At 45.6% G+C, this 27,212-nt stretch overlaps 1 protein-coding gene across 1 annotated transcript; it reads right to left on the bottom strand.

Moving 5' to 3' along the window:
* Positions 1–1,859: 1,859 nt before the first annotated feature.
* GTF3C5 (general transcription factor IIIC subunit 5) lies at positions 1,860–26,642 on the bottom strand. The gene is made up of 11 exons (XM_069747592.1): positions 26,476–26,642; positions 26,065–26,284; positions 24,961–25,159; positions 22,085–22,280; positions 20,690–20,794; positions 20,312–20,426; positions 19,862–19,942; positions 15,485–15,582; positions 14,811–14,893; positions 14,457–14,599; positions 1,860–2,692 (listed from the first exon to the last, which is right to left on the bottom strand). The coding sequence occupies exons 1-11, from the start codon at positions 26,602–26,604 to the stop codon at positions 2,544–2,546; spliced, it is 1,518 nt and encodes a 505-aa protein (XP_069603693.1). The 5' UTR covers positions 26,605–26,642; the 3' UTR covers positions 1,860–2,543.
* Between the last annotated feature and the right edge of the window lie 570 nt (positions 26,643–27,212).

Genomic DNA, 27,212 nt, shown 5'->3' with positions numbered 1-27,212 from the left:
GGCCTGGACCTAACGAGGTGAGATGTTAGGATGGCAGTGTGCCCCTCCACCCTGTCCCCGGGCATCATGGGTGGCCATGTCCTATAATGGGCCATGAGCCACAGAAATATGAGCAGAACTGACAGCAGGACGAGCGGCACAGGGCTTTCCTGACATTTTGTTCTAGTGATGATAAATCCCTGCGATGTCAGCGACCCAGTATCGCCTTTCCCAAATGATCACTTTTTTTCGTTTTCATTTTTACCTCTCCTTCTTCCAGGAGCCATACCTTTTTCCATCACCATATGACTTCTTGTTTTAAAAGATACCCTTCATTTTACCATACAATATACAAAAAAAAAAGGTAAAACATTTCTTTAATGGCTTTCCTAATAGCATAAAAAGGGCCTAAAAGTATGATTCGCCAGGTCAGTACGATTATGACGATAAGACTTAGACATCTTCAGCTCCTGAAGAAGCTGCAGCGGGACCCCGGATGCCTGGGGCGCTCCGATAATCAGGTGTCCGGCTCCGCAGCTCCATGTGTCGCCGCTGTGTGACACTCACAGTACATGCATGGAGAGCCTGTGTGTTATGACTGTCCAACATGCAGCTGCGGAGCCGGACAGCTGATTATCGGAGCGCTCCAGGTATCCGGGTTCCCGCTGCAGCTATTCGGGAAGCGCTATAGTTATTCGGATAAGGAGGAAGCTGAAGATATTCGCTCATCTCTAGTTGCAGCTTGTATCTGTTCACACTATATGGAGGTGTATGTATATATGTATAGTGACAGGGTCACTGGCATGGTATATGAGGGAAGATACGTGTCACTGCGCATAATGGCGTCACTGATGTGAAACCAGAATATTCTCCCCCAACACACTGTGGTGAGGGTTAAATTAAAGCTGCAGTCATGGCTGGTTTTAGGTGGACATCTATAGAGTGGGTGGGAGGGTGTCCACCATATCTCCACCTGCAGAGTCAGCACAGCCCTGTGCCAACAGGACCTGTGTGACATCACAGTCATGTGATCAGTCACATGGTCTGGGATTAAATGGCTGGCCTTGAGAGGCAGTCAGGGTGTTGTTTTTTGGAGAGGAAAGACTCCAACATGGTGGCTCCAGGTGGAGCTGAAGGCACATAGTGCTCTGAGCGAATCCCTCAGACTATTGGACTTTGTTATACGTCATCTTTTTATTTTGCCGCGATGCCAGAAGGCCATGTTTACTTTGCTGAACCCTGCTATGGTTTATGCTGTACCCCAATAATCCAGCAGGTGATTCACCACAAGAAGCGTTCCCGTGTCTACCTTGGGAAGCAGCTGAGTGAGTCAACCCCTCACAATATAATATACATACACAAACATAGATACACACACAGATAGAGAGAGCACAAGAGAAGTTCAATATTTTATATATATTTTCATATTTAACCTTTTTTAAAAATTTGGCTTGATTGTTTTAGTCCTTTTCCGGGTGGGACGTGAACCTCTTGCATTTGAATAAACAGCAGAGATCGGAGCAAGCTCTGATGGCTGCTGTTTGGGGGCAGGTGGCAGCTGTATAACGCAGCCGGCATCTGCAGTGAATGCAGAAGGCTCAGCTCATGACCCCACTGCATTATAGGATTAAATTCCATATTGGGAATGGATTAATATATACATATTATAAAAAAAAGCAGGCAGCACTCGAATAATGCCTACTCTTTTCCTTTGATATTACTTCTACAAATGGATATTTGTTTGGCGGACCTTGCACCCTAAATTCCTTTTTATGGTGCAGCTCCATTTTTTCTATATTATATATATATATATATACACTTATATTTTCATTCCCTGGGAATAACACCACCTTCTTGGTTTTAATAATTAAATTCAGACATTGCCGAACACGATTTATTTAGTTAACCTGCAACAAACAAAGTACAAAAAAAAAAAAACAGGTAACAAAAAACAAAAACAAAATAAATCCCTGGAAATAATAAAGGAATCTTAAGGTCACCAAGGTCTAATCCGATATAGGCTGCATTAGGACTCCGGAGCTGCAGTCCTGATTCTGCAGAAGTCATAGCTGAAATCTCCCAGTATTCATTACATAAACAAAGCTGCTCCAGTAATGTAAAATTAGGGTAGTTTCCGGAATATGAATCATCAGAATAAGGAAGGAATCATGGGAGATTTCAGCTCTGAAGGCTGAAAAGCAGCTCTGTGGTATAAAACACATAACATATTTACATAGGAGTTTGGAGTGGTCAGCACAATGATGTAAGATGATAAAAGATGCAAAGAACTTTGATTCTCCAAAACAACTCGCTACAATAGAAATGATGGCTACAAATGAACAGAACATGGGCAGTTCATGGTACCACATAGCTCATTGCAGCAAACATTACGTATCTGATGGCTGCACATCATTAGTGCATCATCTCGCTATATAGCCTTCAGTCCCTTCCTGCAGCCGGCGTCGGTCCACACCGCAGGGAGTCCGTTCATACCTGGAAAGCTCTGCCGCTTGCCCCTACCTGATCATCCATACCGCTGCAGGGGCGCAGAGCTACAAGGCGGCTCACACGTAGTCCAGGAGTTCTGTTTCCATCTCATTCTCGCTTCCTTCTGAAGGATGAAATTCCTCCTCTTCGTCTTCCTCCTCTTCTCCAGACTCATACATGAGAGTCTCCTTGGTGTCACTAGGGGCGGAAGGGCTGGTGAACAGCGCTAAGGAGAAGAATATAAGGAGCATGGTCGGGGAAGTCAGCAAGAAACGTGCACTGACCACCAGAGGCTATGGGGGGCACACTCACAATGCAGAATGGAGCGGGGTAAAGTATATCACCACTGATAGCAATATCACAGCTTCATTACCCACTGACATGGGTTGTGCAGCCGTTCTCCCCCAGTTGAAGGCAATTATTGAGAAGGGAGCGTCAGCCGACACTCCCACTCCCATCATTCCCCCTCTGCATCTGAAGTCACAGTGTAGCGGGCGTGATAACATCATTACAACACGTCCTATACCGAGATGTGCAGAGGATCTGAAGATACCATGAAGAGACCGGAGCAGTGGGGGAATGGGCAAAGGTGAGTGTTTTTTATTTTAATGTGCGGTCTGTTGTATGGTATGCACCACTAGGTGGTGCCCATTATACTGTATGAAGCAATATATGGGGCCCATTATACTGGGTGGAGTATTATATGAGGTACATTATTCTGTATGGAGCATTATATGGTGCTCATTATACTCTATGGAGCACTATATGGGACCCATTATACTGGAGTATTATATGGGGTACAGTATTCTGTATGGAGTATTACATGGTACTCATTATACTGTATGGAGCAATATATGGGGCCATTATACTGTATGGAGCAATCAATATATGGGACCCATTAAACTGGAGTATTATATGGGGCTCATTCTGTACGGAGCATTATATGATGCTCATTATACTGAATGTAGCAATATATGGGGCTGTTATACTGTATGGCGCATTATGTGGTGCCTATTATACTGTATGGTGCACTGTGTGAAGCTATTATACTGTATGGAGCACTATGTGGGGCACGTTATACTGTATGGAGCACTATGTGGGGCACGTTATACTGTATGGAGCACTATGTGGGGTACATTATACTGTACGGAGCACTAGGTGGTGCCCATTATACTATATGGAGCAATATATGGGGCCCATTATACTTGATGGAGTATTACATGGGGCTCATTATTCTGTATGAAGCATTATATGGTGCTCATTATACTGAATGGAGCAATATATGGGCCATTATACTGTATGGCGCATTATGTGATGCCCATTATACTGTATGGAGCAATACATGAGGCACATTATACTGTATGGAGCATGTTACACTGTATGGAGCACCAAGTTTGACCATTATTCTGTATGGAACATTATGTGGGGAACACTATAATGTATGGAGGACTATGTAGGGCACATTATACTGTTTGGATCACTATGTGGAGTACATTATACTGTATGGAGCACTATGTGGGGCCATTATACCGTATGGAGCACTATGTGCGGCACATTATACTGTATGAAGCACTATCTGGCGCATTTTATACTGTATGGAGCACCAAGTGGGACCCTTATACTGAATGGAGCATTATGTGGGGAACATTATACTGTATACACTGTGTGCAGAATTATTAGGTACCGTAAGTTGTAATTTGATCACATGATACTTTTTATACATGTTGTCCTACTCCAAGCTGTTCAGGCTTGAGAGCCAACTACCAATCAAGTAAATCAGGTGACGTGCATCTCTGTAATGAGGAGGGGTGTTGTCTAATGACATCAAAACCCTATATAAGGTGTGCTTAATTATTAGGCAACTTCCTTTCCTTTGACAAAATGGGTCAGAAGAGAGATTTGACTGGCTCTGAAAAGTCCAAAATTGTGAGATGTCTTGCAGAGGGAGGCAGCAGTCTTGAAATTGCCAAACGTTTGAAGAGTGATCACCGAACAATCAAGCTTTTCATGGCAAATAGCCAACAGGGTCGCAAGAAGCGTGTTGTGCAAAAAAGGCACAAAATAACTGCCCATGAATTGAGGAAAATCAAGCGTGAAGCTGCTAAGATGCCATTTGCCACCAGTTTTGCCATATTTCAGAGCTGCAACGTTACTGGAGTAACAAAAAGCACAAGGTGTGCGATACTAGGGGACATGGCCAAGGTAAGGAAGGCTGAAACACGACCACCTTTGAACAAGAAACATAAGATAAGACGTCAAGACTGACTTTTCAAAGGTTTTATGGACTGATGAAATGAGAGTGACTCTTGATGGGCCAGAGGCTGGATCAGTAAAGGGCAGAGAGCTCCACTCCGACTCAGACGCCAGCAAGGTGGAGGAGGGGTACTGGTATGGGCTGGTATCAAAGATGAACTTGTGGGACCTTTTTGGGTTGAGAATAGAATGAAGCTCAACTCCCAGACCTACTGCCAGTTTCTGGAAGACAACTTCTTCAAGCAGTGGTACAACAGGAAGAAGTCGGTATCGTTCAAGGAAAACATGATTTTCATGCAGGACAATGCTCCATCACATGCCTCCAACTACTCCACAGCGTGGCTGGCCAGTAAAGGTCTCAAAGAAGAAAAAATAATGACATGGCCCCCTTGTTCTCCTGATCTGAAGCCCATAGAGAACCTGTGGTCCCTCATAAAATGTGAGATCTACAGGGAGGGAAAACAGTCCACCTCTGGGAACTGTCTGGAGGCTGTGGTGGCTGCTGCACGCAATGTTCATCGTAATCAGATCAAGCAACTGACAGAATCTATGGATGGAAGGCTGTTGTGTCATCATAAAGAAAGGTGGCTATATTGGTCACTAATTTTTGGGGTTTTGTTTTTGCATGTCAGAAATGTTTATTTATAAATATAGTGCAATTATATTGGTTTACCTGGTAAAAATAAACAAGTGAGATGGGAACATATTTGGTTTTTATTAAGTTGCCTAATAATTCTGCACAGTAATAGTTACCGGCACAAACAGATATCCACCTAAGATAGCCAAATCTAAAAAAAAAAAAACACTCCAACGTCCCAAAAATATTAACCCCTTACCGGCATCGGACATACTATACCGTCCGATGCCGGCTCCCCTGCTTTGATGCAGGGCTCCGCGGTGAGCCCGCACCAAAGCCGGGACATGTCAGCTGTTTTGAACAGCTGACATGTGCCCGTAATAGGCGCGGGCAGAATCGCGATCTGCCCGCACCTATTAACTAGTTAAATGCCGCTGTCAAACGCAGACAGCGGCATTTAACCACCGCTTCCGGCCGGGCGGCCGGAAATGACGTCATCGCCGACCCCCGTCACATGATCGGGGATCGGCGATGCTTGTATATTGTAACCATAGAGGTCCTAGAGACCTCTATGGTTACTGATTGCCCGTCGCTGTGAGCGCCACCCTGTGGTCGGCGCTCACAGCACACGTGCAATTCTGCTACATAGCAGCGATCAGCAGATCGCTGCTATGTAGCAGAGCCGATCGGGTTGTGCCTGCTTCTAGCCTCTCATGGAGGCTATTGAAGTATGGCAAAAGTTAAAAAAAAAAGTTTAAAAAAATGTGAAAAAAATAAAAAAAACATAAAAGTTTAAATCACCCCCCTTTCGCCCCAATCAAAATAAATCAATAAAAAAAATATCAAATCTACGCATATTTGGTATCGCCGCGCTCAGAATCGCCCGATCTATCGAATAAAAAAAAGTATTAACCTGATCGCTAAACAGCGTAGCGGGAAAAAAACTCGAAACGCCAGAATTACGTTTTTTTGGTCGCCGCGACATTGCATTAAAATGCAATAACGGGCGATCAAAAGAACGTATCTGCACCGAAATGTTATCATTAAAAAGTCATCTCGGCACGCAAAAAATAAGCCCTCAACCGACCCCAGATGATGAAAAATGGAGACGCTACGAGTATCGGAAAATGGCGCAATTTTTTTTTTTTTTTTTTTTTTTTTTTAGCAAAGTTTGGAATTTTTTTTCATTACTTAGATAAAAAATAACCTAGTCATGTTTGGTGTCTATGAACTCGTAATGACCTGGAGAATCATAGTGGCAGGTCATTTTTAGCATTTATTGAACCTAGCAAAAAAGCCAAACAAAAAACCAATGTGGGATTGCACTTTTTTTGCAATTTCACCGCACTTGGAATTTTTTTCCCGTTTTCTAGTACACGACATGCTAAAACCAATGATGTCGTTCAAAAGTACAACTCGTCCCGCAAAAAATAAGCCCTCACATGGCCAAATTGACGGAAAAATAAAAAAGTTATGGCTCTGGGAAGGAGGGGAGCGAAAAACGAACACGGAAAAACGAAAAATCCCCCGGTCATGAAGGGGTTAAGCTTTGATATTTATGAGTCTTTTGGGTTGATTGAGAACATAGTTGTTGATCAATAAAAAAAAAAAATCCTTTAAAATACAACTTGGAGCACTATGTGGGGCACATTATACTGTGTGGAGCACTATGTAGAGTCCATTGTACTGTATGGAGCACTATCTGGCCATTATACTGCATGGAGCACTGTGTGGGGCCATTATACTGTATGGAGTACTAAGTGGGGGGTCATTATATGTGGGGGGCCATTATACTGTATGGAACACTTTTGTGGCTACTATACTGTGTACAGCACTATGTAGGATCTTTATACTGTAAGGAAGGCAATGCACGACTTTATACTGTATCGAAAACTATATGGAGCCATTATACTGTATGGAGCACTATGTGAGGCACATTATACTGTATGGAGCCCTATGTGAGGCCATTATACTGTATGAAGAACTATGTGGGGCACATTATACTGTATGGAGCACTATCTGGAGCACGTTATACTGTATGGAGCACCAAGTGGAACCATTATACTGTATGGAGCATTATGTGTGGAACATTATACTGTATGGAGCACTATGTAGAGTTCATTATACTGCATGGAGTACTATGTGGGGTCATTATACTGTATGGAACACTTTTGTGGCCATTATACTGTGTACAGCACTATGTAGGGCCATTATACTGTATGGAAGGCAATGCAGGACTGTATGCAATGCAGGACTTTATACTGTATGGAAATAGGGATTTTTGTGTACTCACCGTAAAATCCTTTTCTCCGAGCCAATCATTGGGGGACACAGGGCCATGGGTGTTATGCTACTGCCACTAGGAGGACACTAAGTAATACAGAAAGAAAAGCTCCTCCCCTGCAGTATACACCCTCCTGCTGGCTCCAAGTGAACCAGTTCGGTAACAAAGCGGTAGAAGCTTAACATTTAACCAGGATGAACTATGTCAAAACCAAGGCAACACAGAAAACCAAAGCCGTTAGGCTAACAGGGTGGGTGCTGTGTCCCCCAATGATTGGCTCGGAGAAAAGGATTTTACGGTGAGTACACAAAAATCCCTATTTCTCCTACGCTTCATTGGGGGACACAGGACCATGGGACGTCCTAAAGCAGTCCCTGGGTGGGGAACAATCAACTGTAATTGCTCCTTGTACCCACAGGTTACAGGTGCGGCACAGCCGCCTGCAAAATTTGTCTGCCAACGGTCACATCTGCCGAGGCCTGAGAATGCAGACTGGACCAGGTCGCAGCTCTGCAAACTTGTGCTCCCGAAGCTTGGTGCCGGAGCCTTAATCCCTGCTGGGACAGAATGACCTCTGACTCGGTAGGACTCCTGAATAGCTGAACGAATCCATTTTGCTATTGTCGCCTTGGAAGCGGGAAACCCCTTCCTTGGCTCTTCCTGGAGCACAAACAGGGCATCCGACGTGCGGAAGGACGCCGTCCGCGAGACATATCGCCTAAGGCTAGGGTCACATTGCGTTCAGGGGCAACGTTAAACGGAGTATGTTACACCGCAGCATAACGCGGTGTAACGTACTCCGTTAACGCCGCCATTGAATGCAATGTCGGACGCATCGCCTAGCGCACGCTCAGAATGGGCGTGCGCTAGTGATGCGCCGTCATTGAGTGACGGAACCGAGATACTGGCTGCAGCGTTTCCGGGTCCGTCACTGATAGCGCAGATGGAGCTAGCAAAAGCTCCATCTGTGCTAGCGTGATGTAGCGCAGGCACTTGCGCTAGCAGCAGCCCGTTAGCGTATGTGCTGAACGGGCTGCTGCTAACGCAATGTGACCCTAGCCTAAGAGCTCTCACTAAATCTAGTGTGTGGAGGGCCTTCTCGATGCGATGTACTGGTGCCGGACAGAGACGGTAAGACAATCTCCTGATTAAGATGAAAGGATGAGATAACCTTTGGCAAAAAGGACGGGGATGTTCTCAAAACCACCCTATCCGGATGAAAATTCAGGAACGGAAACTTGACAAGACAGAGCCGCCAGCTCTGAGACTCATCTAATGGATGTGAGCAAGACCATGGGACGCCGCAACCAGGAAGGCAACCTTCCTTGAAAGAAAAGACAGGGAAACCTCCTGCAGAGGTTCAAAAGGGGCCTCCTGCAAGACTCCAAGGACCAGATTAAGGTCCCATGGTTCCAACGGCATCTTATAGGGCGGCACCCTAAGGGAGACTCCCTGAATGAACGTCTTCACTTGTAATCTGTTAGCAATCCTGCGTTGGAACAGAACGGACAGGGCTGAAAACTGCCCCATGAGAGAACAAGGGCGAGACCCAAGTCCAAACCCGTTTGTAAAAATTTGAGGAAGGAAGGAATGGAAAATTCAAGAGGAGAACGTCCCCGGTCGTTGCAACAGGAAAAGAAGGTTTTCCAAGTGCGATGATAAATGCGCATAGACATAGGTTTTCTAGCGCTGATAATGGTAGAGATAACTTCCGGAGAGAAACCTGCCTGGGTTGGAACCGAGGACTCAACGGCCATGCCGTCAAACACAGGGCCTCAGAGTTCTGTGGTAAATGGGGCCCTCTTAAAGGAAGGTCTGGACGATTCAGTAATTGCCAGGGAACATCAGCGACTAGTTGAACTAGTTCTGCGTACCACGCCCGGTGCACCAGTCTGGCCCAATTAGGATTACCGATACTCCCTCCGCTCTGATCTTCCTGATGACTCTCGGCAGTAAGGGGAGCGGGAAAAATATGTACGGAAGCCAAAAATGACGCCACGGGAGAACGAGTGCATCTGCCCCGATTGCTGCTGGATCGTGGGACCGAGCTATGAAGTCGGGAACCTTTGGAATTTAGCCGTGAGGCCATCAGATCCAAGTCAGGGGAGCCCCAACGACAGCAGATCTGGTGGAAAATCCCCGGATGGAGAGACCACTCCCCGGAGTCGAGGCCTTGACGACTGAGGAAATCTGCCTCCCAATTGTCCACTCCCGGGATGTGAACCGCAGAAATCATTGAGCGGTTTTCCTCGGCCCAACGGAGAATGTAGCCTACCTTGTTCATGGCTTCCATGCTGAAGGTTCCCCCTTGTCGGTTGATGTATGCCACTGCAGTGGCATTGTCTGACTGCATCCTGATGCGACGACCCGCCAGGAAGGGAGAGAATTGGAGAAGAGCTAACCTGATTGCCCGAATTTCTAAGATGTTGGTCAGAAGGCGGGATTCGTGAAGTGACCGGCGGCCCTGAGCAGTGTGATGTAAGAACACCACTCCCCAGCCTAGAAGACTGGCATCTGTTGTCACAACTAGCCAATGTACTGGAAGAAAAGACTTCCCTTGATTCAGGGAGGACTTTAATGTCCACCATCTGAGAAACTGACACGCTGGGGAAAGAAGAACCGACGGTCGAGGGAGAACGGGTTCCTGTCCCAAACTGTAAGGGACGGAAGTGTATTTGGGCAAATGAACCGCCTCCAAGGCTGCTACCATCCTGCCAAGGACTCTCATACTGAAACGCAGAGAATGAGTATGCGATTGGGAGAGCTTCCGAGCTTCTCGCTGTAAGGCTGAGATCTTTTCCAGGGGAAGAAGCACCAACCCCTGGGACGAGTCCAGTATCATTCCTAGAGAGGAAATTCGCTGAGCTGGTACTGGGGAAGATTTTTGAAGTTTATCTTCCAAGCCAGGCGAGAAAGAGAATCTATTGTGATGTTCACGGCCTCCTTGCAGGTGCGGAAAGAGGGGCCTTTGATGAGGATATCGTCAAGATGCGGTAGCATCACCACTCCTCGGGAGTGGAGTATGGCCACTGCAGCAGCCATGACCTTTGTGAGTACCCTGGGGGCGATGGCGAGGCCGAAGGGCGGAGCTGTTGTTCCTGAACTTCGAAGCGAATAAACCTTTAGTGGGAAGGTAAAATAGGAATGTGGAAGTACGCCTATAGACGCCAGGAACTCGCCTTTTCCCATGGAGGCAATGACAGAACGAAGCGATTCTATCCGAAACCGTCGCACCCTGACGAACGTGTTCAGCAGTTTTAGGTCCAGTATGGGCCGTACTGTAGCATCCTTCTATGGAACCATGAAGAGGTTTGAATAAAAACCTTGAAACCGTTCGCTTTGAGGGACCGGAATAATAATTCTGTCTTTACTCAGAGAGCATATAGCTTGGAAGAATTCTGAAGCTTTTGCCCTGGGAGGATGAGATAAGAAGTCTATCTTGTATCCAGAGAACACTAAGTCGCGGATCCACTCGTCGTGAACGACCGAGAGCACGCGGCACTGAAAGAAAGCAGGCGGCCGCCTACTTTGAGGGTGTCCCCCGGATACCACAGGGAGTCATTGTGTGGAAGATCTGCCCGTTCTGGAGCCTCTGGATCCCGACTGCCTAGGTCTGCCACTCCATCAAGGGAAAGGTGTACAAGAGGCCTGGAAACCACTGTCTGCACGTTGTGCCCGGCCAGAACCGGGAGATGTGGAAGTAGAGGACCAGTTTGAGTTGAAACGAGAAAATCGGGACTGAGCCTGTGGTTGTGGAAGAAATCTACTCTTCCCTCCAGTGGCGTCGGAAATCATTTGGTCGAGCTTTTCGCCAAAAAAGGCGACCGCTCTTATATGGTAGAGAAGTCAATGACTTTTTGGAAGCAGAATCCACACGCCAGTCCCTGAGCCACAAGGACCTCCGGATGGTGATGGCGTTTGCTGCTGCTTGAGAAGCGCAGTGAGCGGCATCCAGGGACGCGGTTACTACGAAATCTCCAACTCTGGCTATTTGAGTAGCGAGGTCCGCTATCCCAGGGGAGAGATTGGAATCCAGCACTGCTGAAGACAAGACTTCAGCCCAGTGGGTCATAGACTTAGCCACCCACGTAGCGGCAAAAGATTGGAAGAGTGCAGCTACTGAGGCTTCAAAGGCTGAACACGCTATAGTGTCGATCTGACGATCGTTTGGTCTTTTAATATAGGCGCCCTCCCTCCGAGAAGGATAAAACAGATTTAGTAGCCAGGCGCGATCGGGGGAGACTGCGACCAATCTTTTCTTGGATTCTGGGCAAAGGAATATTTTGACTCCATGGGTTTCTGCCCTGTGAATCGTTTATCTGGACGGATCTTGCGAGAATCAACGATTTCCTTAAATTCGGGAGAGTGGCGAACACTCTGTGAGCTCGCTTGGTCCTCTTAAAGGACACGGCATGATCCGTTTTAGATAAAGGTTCCTCCTCAAGCTTCAAAGCCTTATTAACTGACTCAATGAGAGTCGAAAGTCTCCTGATCGTGATGAAATTCCTGATCTAGGGATGTATCAGAATCGTCCTCTGAAGTAAGTTCTCTACTAGCCCCAATGGAAGGGGAGCGAGAAATGGAGCTCTCAGAACCCGAAGCCCGGTGATGGTCTGGGGATATGGCATGAGTTCTTTTTCTGGAAGGGCCAGAGCCCCTTGGCAAGGTACGACCGCTAGAGTACAAGGGGTTCTGATCATCAGAAGCGTCCTCCGAAATAGTGCCCTGGTTAGAGGAGGGGTTTCGGAACGATTCTAACGCTTTTGCCAGGGATGCCATAGACCGGGTAAGGGAGGTAGCCCACTCAGGGGGACAAGGCTCACTGGGTTCGGTATCAGTAACAGGTGGTTCCTGAGCCATCACCGATAAACAAGCTGTGTATAATGCAGTATTGTGACCCCGGGGTAGTGACAACTTAGGAGCGGGACTTGCCGCAAAAAAACATAGTGTGGGTTTTCCCAGACTTTTTGAGGCTTTGATTGAGACGTAGCATAGCCTAGAGGAGAGCGCTTACTAACAGGGGAAGGGTTAAGCTATGTTTCTGGAGCTTACCCATGGTCCTGTGTCTTGAGTCCCCAGGGGAGGTCCGCAGTGTGATGCCACGGGAGTTATGCACAGGAATTGCTAGTCCTGAAGGCTGTGATTGAAAAGGCTGGAGCAGCGCTGCAGCATCAGCCCTGTGGGTGTACCAAGATGGCCGCTGAGATCAGGAAGTAAGAGTGTCTCTCAGGGAACGAGAAGCGCCAGAAAGAGTGGGCGGCGGTAAATTCCAGTGGGCGTGGCCAAAACTCTGGCCTGTATGAAGGGGAAAAGCCAGGGGCTAAATTTTAAACCTGCGGTTGCGGCCTGCAGCGCCGCGACCACTATTAGCGCCATTCTTAAGCCACACTCCCTGAGTGAATTGCCACTCTGTAGACCACCCACGGACCCGGGCTTTAAGGTGCGGACCTCCCATACCCTGGGGACCAGGACCCCCCAGCGCCTTGGCCCCCGCAGTGTATTCACGGTAGATGTGGTGGGCCGGTGCCCAATCCACCGTCGCCATAGTCAAGGAGGGGGTGGAGGACTTCTGCCGCCTTGCGTCATCCGCTATATCAGTGGTGATGCAGAGGGGGGCTACACGAACGCCATACATATTCATGTCCGGCTATGCACCTGGCTCCAGGAGAGGTAGATGGAGGGCTACTCCATGTGGTCGCCTGCTATGGAGGGGGGGAGATCGGAACGCGAAGGAACCGTCGCCCGCAAGGTGAGCTCAGGGCTGGCATCCAACATTGCAGGAAAGGATACGGGAGGAACGCTCCACGTACTTGCCTTTTGATGATTCAGGGGAGATCGGAACATAGAAAGGAACCATCGCCCCCATTCACTCCGTTAAGGAAAAAATAGAATAAAAAGTTAAAAATTAAAATAAAAACGGTGGGGTCTGAAACAGACCAAAATGCCTCCTACAGACATTAAGCAAGAACTGGTTCACTTGGAGCCAGCAGGAGGGTGTATACTGCAGGGCAGGAGCTATTCTTTCTGTATTAGTTAGTGTCCTCCTAGTGGCAGCAGCATAACATCCATGGTCCTGTGTCCCCCAATGACGCGTAGGAGAAAACTATATGGAGCATTATGAGAGGCACATTATACTGTATGGAGCACTATGTGAGGCCATTATACTGTATGGAGCGCTAAATGGCACCATTATACTATATAGAGCACTATATAGTGCCCATTATACTGTATGGAGCACTATGTGGGTCCACTATACTGTATGAAGCAGTATGTGAGGCCCATTATACTGTATGGAGCAATATGTGGAACACATATTGTATGGAGCACTATGTGGGGCACATTATACTGTATGGAGCACTATGTGGGGCACATTATACTGTATGGAGCACTATGTGGGGCCATTATACTGTATGGAGCACTATGTGAAGCATATTATATTGTATGGAGCACTATGTGGGGCCATTATACTGTATGGACAGCTAAATGGCGCCATTATACTATATAGAGCACTATATTGGGCCCATTATACTGTATGGAGCACTATGTGGAATCTATTATACTGTATGGAGCACTATACTGCACGGAGCACTATGTGGGGCCATTATACTGTATGGAGCACTATGTGGGGGTGTCATTATATGTGGGGGCCATTATACTGTATGGAACACTTTTGTGGCCATTATAATGTGTATAATGAACTGCACTTACTATTCTGCTGGTGCAGTCACTGTGTACATACATTACATTACTGATCCTGTACTGATTCTGAGTTACATCCTGTATTATACCCCAGAGCTGCACTCACTATTCTGCTGGTGCAGTCAGTGTATACATACATTTCTTATAGCCTTCTAAGCAGATGAATTTCCATCTCACCTGGTCTCTTGGAGCGGATGATTTGCTTGATCATGAGGGACATTGAGTCCCGGAGTTGGTCGCTGGTCTTCGGCAGACACCAGCCATCCCGTTCTGTACATTCACTCTCGGCACCATGATTACGACTAATGATTTCCTGCAGACTACAGCAGAACATTCGTCACATTGTATGACAGGCCCTCCTGTGATAATGTGCTTGTACAAGCAGGCTAAGCAGGTTGCTTGTGATACTGAACCTCAGCTCCATTCCCCCAAACAGAGCTGAGCTACAATACAGGACACGAGCAAAGAAAGCTGCCATTTTTTTTCTAATCTTGGACAATATCTCTAAATACATTCATTGGTACCACACACCTGTCCACATTCAGATCACACAACTGATAAAACATCTGGCGGTACGGAGGTAAATTCCCTTCCCGGAAAATGTAAACCGACTCCTGGGATAAGAGAGAAGGTGAAAAATTAGATATTTCATTCTGATAATGATGAATGTACGGCTTCAGACAGATAGACTATATATTACAGGAATCTGGCACTAAACCATACAAGGATACTCCCCTCAATGTAAATAATGGAATATTGCTAATGATTGATGGGGTGTTCATCCCAGTCTAAGGAATTAAGGGGCTGCAACACTGATGTGAGTCGATCCACACCACAGCTCTGTTGACACTGATTCTCAAGATTGGCGGATATCCCAGAGGATTGACTCCTTGCGACACGCCACCACTTAATAGGAGAATACCTCATTAAGGTCAGCCATTGCTCTTCACAAAACAAGTTTCCATGCACAAACTTGCCCCACAAGTTTAGCTAACAGAAGTCCCTTAAAGGGATTATCCGATGCCTCTCACTTCCAAGTCAGGTCTCGTGCACCTGTCTCCTCAGTGGCTAACTGATGCCATGTGAGGAGCACCTCTCACCTCCTGATTTAGAATGGAGATTACTCTTTAAGTACTTGGTAAGTCACATATGGGAACCCTTACATCTACAGTAGCGGTATGTTACCCTGGATGTACAGCGCTCACCTTCAGCCGGTATTTATTAGGTGGAAGCTTTTTAGTCTCTTTAGAGCCCAGTGATCCCAATCCGTGGGTCAGGTCCTGCATACTGACTGCTTGTGGCACTGACGGGGGGGACAAAAGGAGTGAATACTCAGTTCATGAAGATTAAGCAAAACAAAGCAAAGAGTGACACTACTGTATGTATGTGTTCACACAAAGTATCTGTGCTCCATGAGTTCTGCAGCAGAGGAGAGTAGGCTGCCCTCACCCTATAGGACTGTGTAAATCTGGCACCAGGGCTGCAGCTCCACATCCCATCTACTGTTACGTCCCACTAAAGGATTTGAGGTCACAATGGCTGCAGGGCAGCACAACAGAAGATGGTTTTCTCCCCAATTGCAAAAAATGATGAACGTGATGGCACAGAAATCCAGCAGGAGAGGATGATCCCTATCATTACCTACAGTATGACATCTTATGACTCGCAGACCCAGGTTACTGGAAGCCATGAGATAATGCACAGTGGTGCGCCCCTCAGCTACATTTTGACCAAAATGTAACAGGGCTTAGAAAACAATGGGTTTCCCATAATTGCCAAAATTGGAAGAAAATGGGAGGCAGCACGGCACTCTCTGTTATAGCCTATGGGGTACCACTAATGGAAAAGAGGGATTAGTGATTTGGGATTAGTGCAAAGCCTCCTAATGGGAGTTGTAGTTTTGTAACCATTTGAGAGCCACAGATTGGGGAGCTCTGGGATAAGGCTTTAAGATGTCATTTGCATTGCTGGCAGTTTCCCAATTTCAAGAACTGCCATGATTGCAGCACCTTAACCCCTTTCTGACATCGGACGTACTATCCCGTCGAGGTGGGGTGGGCCCCTATGACCATGGACGGGATAGTACGTCCAGCGCGATCGGCGGCGCTCACGGGGGGAGCGCGGCCGATCGCGGCTGGGTGTCAGCTGCCTATCGCAGCTGACATCCGGCACTATGGTTACCTCCCTCCCTGCCTCCCTCCCTGCCTGCTCCAGGTCCAAGATGGCCGCGGATCCGGGTCCTGCAGGGAGGGAGGTGGCTTCACAGAGCCTGCTCAGAGCAGGCACTGTGAAGCAGCCTGCACTGCTATCAGATCGGTGATCTGACAGAGTGCTATGCAAACTGTCAGATCATCGATCTGTGATGTCCCCCCCGGGACAAAGTAAAAAAGTAAAAAAAAATTTTTCCAAATGTGTAAAAAAAAAAATAAAAAAAAATATTCCTAAATAATGAAAAAAAATTATATATTATTCCCATAAATACATTTCTTTATCTAAATAAATTTAAAAAAAAACAATAAAAGTGCATATATTTAGTATCGCCGCATCCGTAACGGCCCGACCTATAAAACTGGCCCACTAGTTAACCCCTTCAGTAAACACCGTAAGAAAAAAAAAAAAAAACGAGGCAAAAAACGACGCTTTATTATCATACCGCCGAACAAAAAGTGAAATAACACGCGATCAAAAAGACAGATATAAATAACCATGGTACCGCTGAAAGCGTCATCTTGTCCCGCAAAAAACGAGCCGCCATACAGCATCATCAGCAAAAAAATTAAAAAGTTATAGTCCTGAGAATAAAGCGATGCCAAAATAATTATTTTTTCTAAAAAATAGTTTTTATCGTATAAAAGCGCCAAAACATAAAAAAATGATATGAGGTGTCGCTGTAATTGTACTGACCCGAAGAATAAAACTGCTTTATCAATTTTACCAAACGCGGAACGGTATAAACACCTCCCCCAAAAGAAATTCATGAATAGCTGGTTTTTGGTCATTCTGCCTCACAAAAATCGGAATAAAAAGCGATCAAAAAATGTCACGTGCCCGAAAATGTTACCAATAAAAACGTCAACTTGTCCCACAAAAAACAAGACCTCACATGACTCTGTGGACCAAAATATGGAAAAATTATAGCTCTCAAAATGTGGTAACGCAAAAAATATTTTTTGCAATAAAAAGCGTCTTTCAGTGTGTGACGGCTGCCAATCATAAAAATCCGCTAAAAAACCCACTATAAAAGTAAATCAAACCCCCCTTCATCACCCCCTTAGTTAGGGAAAAATTTAAAAAATGTATTTATTTCCATTTTCCCGTTAGGGCTAGGGTTAGGGCTAGGGTTAGGGCTAGGGTTAGGGCTACAGTTTGGGTTGGGGCTAAAGTTACAGTTAGGGTTTAGATTACATTTACAGTTGGGAATAGGGTTGGGATTAGGGTTAGGGGTGTGTCAGGGTTAGAGGTGTGGTTAGGGTTACCGTTGAAATTAGGCTTAGGGGAGTGTTTGGATTAGGGTTTCAGTTATAATTGGGGGGTTTCCACTGCTTAGGCACATCAGGGGCTCTCCAAAAGCGACATGGCGTCCGATCTCAATTCCAGCCAATTCTGCGTTGAAAAAGTAAAATAGTGCTTCTTCCCTTCCGAGCTCGCCCGTGTGCCCAAACAGGGGTTTACCCCAACATATGGGGTATCAGCGTACTCAGGACAAATAGGACAACAACTGTTGGGGTCCAATTTCTCCTGTTAACCTTGGCAAAATACAAAACTGGGGGCTAAAAAATAATTTTTGTGGGAAAAAAAAGATTTTTTATTTTTACGGCTCTGCGTTATAAACTGTAGTGAAACACTTGGGGGTTCAAAGCTCTCACAACACATCTAGATGAGTTCCTTAGGGGGTCTAGTTTCCAAAATGGTGTCACTTGTGGGGGGTTTCTACTGTTTAGGTACATTAGGGGCTCTGCAAACGCAATGTGACACCTGCAGACCATTCCATCTAAGTCTGCATTCAAATGGCACTCCTTCCCTTCCGAGCCCTCCCATGCGCCCAAACAGTGGTTTCCCCCCACATATGGGGTATCAGCGCACTCAGGACAAATTGGACAACAAATTTTGGGGTCCAATTTCTCCTGTTACCCTCGGGAAAATACAAAACTGGGGGCTAAAAAATAATTTTTGTGGGAAAAAATTTTTGTTTTATTTTTACGGCTCTCCATTATAAACTTCTGTGAAGCCCTTGGTGGGTCAAAGCGCTCACCACACATCTAGATAAGTTCCTTAGGGGGTCTACTTTCCAAAATGGTGTCACTTGTGGGGGGTTTCAATGTTTAGGCACATCAGTGGCTCTCCAAACGCAACATGGCATCCCATCTCAATTCCTGTCAATTTTGCATTGAAAAGTCAAACGGCGCTCCTTCCCTTCCGAGGTCTCCCATCCGCCCAAACAGTGGTTTACCCCCACATATGGGGTATCAGCGTACTCAGGACAAATTGTACAACAACTTTTGGGGTCCAATTTCTTCTCTTACCCTTGGAAAAATAAAAAATTGGGGGCGAAAAGATAATTTTTGTGAAAAAATATGATTTTTTATTTTTACGGTTCTACATTATAAACTTCTGTGAAGCACTTGGTGGGTCAAAGAGCTCACCACACCTCTAGATAAGTTCCTTAGGGGGTCTACTTTCCAAAATGGTGTCACTTATGGGGGGTTTCAATGTTTAGGCACATCAGGGGCTCTCCAAATGAAACATGGCGTCCCATCTCAATTCCAGTCAATTTTGCATTGAAAAGTCAAATGGCGCTCTGCTTCCGAGCTGTGCCATGCGCCCAAATAGTGGTTTACCCCCACATGTTGGGTATTGACGTACTCCGGACAAATTGTACAACAATGTTTGGGGTCCATTTTCTCCTGTTACCCTTGGTAAAATAAAACAAATTGGAGCCGAATTAAATTTTTTGTGAAAAAAGTTAAATGTTCATTTTTATTTAAACATTCAAAAAATTCCTGTGAAGCACCAGAAGGGTTAATAAACTTCTTGAATGTGGTTTTGAGCACCTTCAGGGGTGTAGTTTTTAGAATGGTGTCACACTTGGGTATTTTCTATCATATAGACCCCTCAAAATGACTTCAAATGAGATGTGGTCCCTAAAAAAAAATGGTGTTGTAGAAATGAGAAATTGCTGGTCAACTTTTCACCCTTATAACTCCCTAACAAAAAAAAAATGTTGGTTCCAAAATTGTGCTGATGTAAAGTAGACATGTGGGAAATGTTACTTATTAAGTATGTTGTGTGACATATCTCTGTGATTTAATTGCATAAAAATTCAAAGTTGGAAAATTGCGAAATTTTCATAATTTTCGCTAAATTTCCGTTTTTTTCACAAATAAACGCAGGTACTATCAAAGAATTTTTACCATTGTCATGAAGTACAATATGTCACGAGAAAACAATGTCAGATTCACTGAGATCCGTTGAAGCGTTCCAGAGTTATAACCTCATAAAGGGACAGTGGTCAGAATTGTAAAAATTGGCCCGGTCATTAACGTGCAAACCACCCTTGGGGGTAAAGGGGTTAAACAACTCACCTGGCTTCTTCAGAGTGATGGGCAAGCTGTAGTTGTAAGTGCTCCGTTTGGCTTTGACCGGCATATCGTTTGGTGTGTACCCTGTTTCAGACAGAAGAGGTGGTTAGGAATATCACCATATTACTGCAAAAGAAATACCTAAGTTATTCTGTTGTAAATGGGGTTGTGCAGCACCGCTTATTTCTGCATTAGTCATAGGGAGGCAGCTGTATGGCGGATGGACCAGAGGCCGTAGTAACCGACCGATGCCCGACAACTATTACGCAGACGTCAGGTAGAAGAGAACACAAGAGGTGTCAGATGGCTGCACTGGCAACAGTTCTTCCCGGCATACAGCAGTAATGACAGGCAATGCATAACCACTAGAAGAAAGCTAGTGTAAATTATTGCCAATATTAATAATTTTCAATGGAGAGTATACGAAAATGTCCCCCACGCCCCGCTGCTTACCGGACTTCATCCCACAGCGGATCCGGAAATCAAGAACCTGGTACATTTTAGCTTCTGGATTTTTCCTGGGGTCATAGCCAAACCGCACCCAAAGACTTCTCCAGGGCCCAGTCAGCTACAATAAGGAGCAAACAAATAGTGCAGCCCAGAAGAAACAAGGACATGAGAAATGGTATTTGCATCAAAGAAAACAGGCAAGACGAAAAACCAAACCCTGGGTTATAAAGGCCAAATAGAACTTAGCTTTATACAAATTATACTTATGTAGCACTACCTCATTAACTTATGCTCCAGTTACAACCAGAGCAGCAGCCAACATTCTAAGCTTTACAACATATAAACCTTATCAGACAACCCATATGTCTTGCCAATACTGACCATGTAATAGGCAAAATATGGCAGCAATAACTTCAGCTTGTCAGGGTGGATGCTGACGTTGGCTTTAATTGCGTTTCGGGACCAAATGGGTCGGCAACTAAAGAGCTGAAAAAAGAACAGAATAATATAGTAAATCTCTGTGATAAACAAATATGTCCCTGGTGTGTGATAAATACACAACATGGAGGAAAGTAATGGCTCATATGTCTTAATCATTGAATTCTGGTTACGTCTTGAGCCCCATTGCAGCGGTGTTTAACATCCGGCCCCTCGCCCCAACATATAACATCCGGCCCCCAGTATATAACATCCAGCTCCTTGCCCCCAGTATATAACATCCAGCTCCTCGCCCACAGTATGTAACTTTCGGCCCCTTGCCCCCGGTGTATAACATCCAGCCCCCAGTATATAACATCCGGCCTCTCACCCCCTGTATACAACATCTAGCCCCTAGCTCCCAGTGTATAACATCCGGCCCCTCGCCCCCTGTATATAACATCCGGCCCCTTGCCCCCCATATATAACATCTGGCCCTTAGCACTCAGTGTATAACATGCGGCCCCTAGCTCCCATTGTATAACATCCGACCCCTCACCCCCTGTATATAACATCCAGCCCCTAGGACCCAGTGTATAACATTCGGCCCCTTGCCCCCGGTATATAACATCCGACCCCTTGTCTCCCGTATATAACATGCGGCCCCTAGCTCCTAATGTATAACATCCGGCCCCTCACCCCCTGTATATAACATCCAGCCCCTAGGTCCCAGTGTATAACATGCGGCCCCTAGCTCCCAGTGTATAACATCCGGCCCCTCGCCCCCTGTATATAACATCCGGACCCTTGCCCCCTGTATATAACATCCGGACCCTTGCCCCCCATATATAACATCCGGCCCTTAGCTCCCAGTGTATAACATGCGGCCCCTAGCTCCCAGTGTATAACATCCGACCCCTCGCCCCCTGTATATAACATCCAGCCCCTAGGTCCCAGTGTATAACATCCGGCTCCTTGCCCCCAGTATATAACATCCGACCCATTGCCCCCCGTATATAACATCCAGCCCCTAGCTCCCAGTGTAGAACATGTGGCCCCTAGCTCCCAGTGTATAACATCCAGCCCCTCACCCCCTGTATATAACATCCAGCCCCTCACTTCCATTGTTCATCATACGGCCCCTCAATCCCGGTAAACAACCTCCATCCCTTTTTCATGTCGTCTGCTTTATAAACATGTGCATAAAAGTTACTAATGGTCTGCTGGCTCCATATTAACGTCTATGGATGTAGGGTGGGAAATGAGAAAAGTTCCAAGAGATGGAAGGTGCACATACTTTTGTCCATTTACTGTACATATGGTGCACATCTGATGATATGTTACCACTGTAGAACGTACCCTCCTCATCTCCTGCTCTACTTTCTTGTCCACAGAATTGGTACACAGCTTCTTCCAGTTCTTGACAGCTGCTGGGTGAGGATCAGTGGGCACCTCTCCATCTTCAAAGTTAACAAATATGGCATTGTGGGGCCTGCGGGCCCTGCTTAACCCAATCAGATTCTCACTGGACAGATGTGGAGGCTGATAACCATCCCTGAAAAAACAGGAGAAAAAAAAAGTGCAGTACCAGACAAAGATGGTGCTGTGCAGCCGCAAGCGCTCATAAGGGAAATGCACTTGGTTTCTAAAACTGTCCCATATACAGCAAGTGCCCTGGGGGTCAGCGGAGGTATTGCAGGAGCTGGCTCTGATGCATTCCTTGTTCTGCAGGTGACGGAGCGTCACTGAGGAGGGGGAAAAAAAAAGTAAAAAATATCCCTCTCAGGATCAGTGGGAGACTCAGAGGCCAAACCGCCATCAGTCAGAATAATGGCAAATCGTAGTGATATACACCATCACTTTATAAAGATAGGAAAACCCGTTAACCCCTTCACGACATGCACAGTAAATGTATGGCAAAAGTCAGAAGCAGGTGAATGGAGTGGGCCCACAGGTAGACCCCCCAAACTCGGAGGGTTATGGCTGTGTGTTACAGTCAGGACTCGCGCCACCTGCAATTGTTAACATGTTAAATGCCACTCTGACAGCGGCATTCACCATGTGCCGGCATGGGATCACAGGTCACCACCGATGGATTGCTATGACAGCCGGGGGTCCATTGAAGACATGTTATTATGAGCTTCAAATGAGACCGTTATTTCTGCTATATACAGTGATGCTGTGGCTTTACGGTATATAAAACAAGTGATTAGACGATCACAGCTTCAAGACCCTCAAGGAGACTAACAAGAACTTTAGAAAAAAAAGCCATGTAGTGGCTAACAAAGGCAACTACCTGCAGGTTGTACCCGACACAGGTCACTGACCGCTCCTGCCAGACATTCAGCTACTCCCTGTCAACAGATCTGCAGTTTCTCTTCCTGATGCCAGGTCGAGACTACTGGGGTCATGATGACTGACAGCCGGCTTCCGCTGCCTTATCGGAAGAAGACGGCTGTCAATCAGAATGACACCAGTAGTCCTGTCAACAGGAAGAGAAACGGCAGCTCTGTTGACAGGGAATAGCTGCATCTCTGGCAGGAGCGGTCAGTGACCGGGTACAACAGGCGGGTAGTTACCTTTGTTAGCAACTACATGGCTTTTTTCTGAAGTCCCGGATATCCACTTTAATGTAGAATTAGTCATAGATTAGGAATTAATATAAACTGTTAGGGCTAGCCGTTGGTGAGCGTGGTCGCCAATTTGTGTCCAAGATAGCGTGCCAACCTCCGCAGTTAGGAAGGGACATCCTAGCGGGAACTTTTAGGGTGAGGTAGGAAACAAATAATTCCATATTTCTCTCGTTAAGCATAAAGCTCTGCATTATCTCTAAATATTATTGTTTTGACCTCTATAGTCTCATGCTTCAATTGGTTTTTGACTATTTTAGTGTTATGATTTAATAAATGTTTATGTTTTAGTGGGATTTTCAATCTGATAAGCTGTGTTTGTTAACCCGTCACTCATTAAGCCTAGTTTTTCCTCAAAAAAATAAAAAAATACATATATGTGGCATCGCTGCATTCAGAAAAGTCCGATGTAACAAAATATAAAAATAATTAACCCTTATCGGTAAATACTAAGTGACAAAAAATTTCAAGAACCCCAAAATAACTATTTTTAGCATAGTTTCCACTGTCCCCCGATGAAGAGATATAGAGAAAATGCTACAACAAGTGATTAAAACATCACATCTATCCCAAAATGGCATCAATAAAAACGTTGCATCCCCCTGAAAACAATCAGGCTATGTTCACACTTTGCGGATTTTGCTGCGGATCCGCAGCGGATTTGACCGCTGCGGATCTGCAGCAGTTTCCCATGAGTTTACAGTACAATGTAAACCTATGGGAAACAAAAAACGCTGTGCACATGCTGCGGAAAAAAACGCGCGGAAACGCAGCGGATTACATTCAGCAGCATGTCACTTCTTTTCTGCGGATTTTCACCTGCTCCAATAGGAAACTGCAGATGAAAATCCGCAGAAGAAACCGCAGTAAGAACCGCGATAAATCCGCAGTAAAAACCGCAACGGGTTTTCACTGCGGATTTTGAAATTCTGCTGCGGAAAAATCCGCAGTGGAATCCGCAAAGTGTGAACTTAGCCTAAGCCATCGACAGAAAAATGAACCTGTTATGCATCTCGGAAAATGGCAACTCAAACCAAAAAAAAAAACTTATGATTTTTTTCACGACTAAAATAATTTTAAAAAAACTGCACGTTTGGTATCGACATAATCGTACTGATGAGCAGAATCACATTGCGAGGTCATTTTTGCCATAAAACGTACACCGTAAAAACAAATTCCCAAAAAATACAATGTCAAAATCACAGGGTTTTGGGTTTTTTTTACAATTCCCCTCACTTGGAAATTTTTCCTCTTTTCCAGTACCCAATGTGGTAAACTGAATGGAGTCATTGAAAAGTACAACTCGTCGAGGAAAAAACAAGCCCATGTAAGTCTATGTGGGTAGAAAAATTAAAAAAAGTTATGGCTCTGGGAAGAAGAGGAAAACAAAAACGTAAAAAAATAACAGAAATTGGCTGTGTCATAAAGGGGTTAAAAAGTGAATAATAAGCAGATTGTAGCATTGAGCTGTCCGAGATTCACATTTAAGGTATCCAGTCACGAAGCCTCTCGCTCCATCAACCTACTGAAATGACGCTAAGGACACCGGCAACTACAGGTTTATACAGCTGGGATCAAGCTGGGGTCAACTACTACAATCCAAACCTGTGATTGATGTTAGGACGATAATAATAATCCACCGGGTTGTCCAGGCGCGAGAATATAGGAGGAGGGATATGGAGGGGGATGTCCTGATGGAAATATTCTTCTTTCTCCGGCTTCTTCAGTAAAACTCTGTCATAGAGAGAAGTCTGAGACCCTCCCATCTCACCAGTGAACGCCAAATACTGGAAATCTGACATTCCTGAAAGCCAGAAAAAAGACAGTTTAGTCAGTCTTCCTGTTTGCCTATTATGCATTCACAATTCTACAGGCTGCAGAGCTCAAATATCCCAGCATTCCCTGTATGATCAGAATCTGCACTGCAAACTGGAATTCTAGGGATCTAATGAGGAATTACTCTCCAAGCAGAATAGTGAGTGCAGCTCTGGAGTATAATACAGGATGTAACTCAGGATCAGTGCAGAATAAGAAATGTAATGTATGTACACAGTGACTACACCAGCAGAATAGTGAGTGCAGCTCTGGAGTATAATACAAGATGTAACTCAGGATCAGTGCAGGATAAGTAATGTAATGTATGTACACAGTGACTACACCAGCAGAATAGTGAGTGCAGCTCTACAGTATAATACAGGATGTAACTCAGGATCAGTGCAGGATAAGTAATGTAATGTATGTACACAGTGACTGCACCAGCAGAATAATGAGTGCAGCTCTGGGGTATAATACAGGATGTAACTCAGGATCAGTACAGGATCAGTAATGTAATGTATGTACACAGTGACAGCAACAGCAGAATAGTGAGTGCAGCTCTGGAGTATAATATAGGATGTAACTCAGGATCAGTAATGTAATGTATGTACACAGTGACTGCACCAGCAGAATAGTGAGTGCAGCTCTGGGGTATAATACAGAATGTAACTCAGGATCAGTAATGTAATGTATGTACACAGTGACTGCACCAGCAGAATAGTGAGTGCAGCTCTGGAGTATAATACAGGATGTAACTCAGGATCAGTAATGTATGTACACAGGGACTGCACCAGCAGAATAGTTAGTGCAGCTCTGGAATATAATACAGGATCAGATGATGGACTGGGATATCAGACACCAGTAATAACACTACCATGAAAAAAATCCACAAACCTTGAAACTTATAGACGGTGCCCACGACCCCCAGAATCTCCATGCTGATGGTTCCCTCTGGTTCTCCAATATCAGGGTGGGATGACTTTTTCTTACGAGTTTTCTTCCTCACCCGCAGGATCATGGTGGTGGTTGGGAAGCGGTTGGCACAAAGAGGGTGGCAGTATGGGTCTTTAGGTCTGAAGTAGAGCTCAAGCCTCTTTGCGGGGTCGGCGTATACCTGTCAGAACATCGTAGAAACATCAGAACTACAAGTGACAGCATGCACTGTTCACTGCCCACAAAGAATTCTGCGAAGTGTAAATATATAACCAAAGATCAGATGGAATGATAGAACACAGTATTATCCTGCATGGGGGACCAGTAATAGTGCAACACCACCTGTAAGATGGAATGAGTGGCAGCACTCACCCGGGACACTCCTTCCTCTCCTCCCAGGGTCAGCAGCATCCTGCCCACGTCCTGCACCAGCCCCGGATACTCTACGCATACCATGGGCTTCTGCTGCCGTGCGAGCGACACTACACCGGAGCCCTCCATGTTTGCGAGGACGAGTCCGTCACTCTCTACCCGCCGTCCTGCTCGTGAGCCTGCACACAAGGTTCCGCAGAACAAAGCGTTACTCATAGCGACCAATCACATGCCGTGATTCATTTTCTAATCCGCGCTGAAACAATGTAAACTCGGATCTTATTGGTTGCTATGGACCACGGAAAAAATGTCCCTTCAGTGTTGTGTTTATCCATGAGGCCTGGTGTAAAATTCCTTTAATCAGGATTTACTGTTACCTGGTCATATACACGAGTATAAAATAGAGTTCCAAGAAAAATGCAATTTTTCTATTAAATACAAAGAAGGCGATGTAAAACATTAAACGAAATGTCATAGGACAGGAATCACGGCAAGTGCCTTAAAAGTAGATATATTACCGCCACACAAACAATAAGTGCCGGATATAGAAATGGCGCCTGTAAGGCTACTTTTACACTTGCGTTGTTAGGCGTACATCGCAATGCTTCGTTTTGAAAGAAAAACCGCATCCTGCAAAGTTGCCCGCAGGATGCGTTTTTTCTCCATTGACTTGCATTAGCGACGCATTGCGACATATGGCCACACGTCGCATCCATCGTGCGACGTATGCGTCGTGT

Source organism: Ranitomeya imitator, chromosome 2 (genome assembly GCF_032444005.1).
Source record: "Ranitomeya imitator isolate aRanImi1 chromosome 2, aRanImi1.pri, whole genome shotgun sequence".
NCBI lineage: Eukaryota > Metazoa > Chordata > Amphibia > Anura > Dendrobatidae > Ranitomeya > Ranitomeya imitator.
Note: the sequence above shows the minus strand (reverse complement) of the source record. Positions and strands in the feature narration are given on the sequence as shown.

Bases quoted from the DNA above. Each gene is read 5' to 3' on its own strand.
- GTF3C5 (XM_069747592.1), bottom strand. From the start codon at position 26,604: ATGGAGGGCTCCGGTGTAGTGTCGCTCGCACGGCAGCAGAAGCCCATG. The intron at 22,281-24,960 runs GTTTGGATTGTA...CTGTTTTTTCAG, and splicing joins CGTCCTAACATCAATCACAG to GGATGGTTATCAGCCTCCAC. The intron at 2,693-14,456 runs GTGAGATGGAAA...TCTTCTCCTTAG, and splicing joins CATCCGCTCCAAGAGACCAG to CGCTGTTCACCAGCCCTTCC.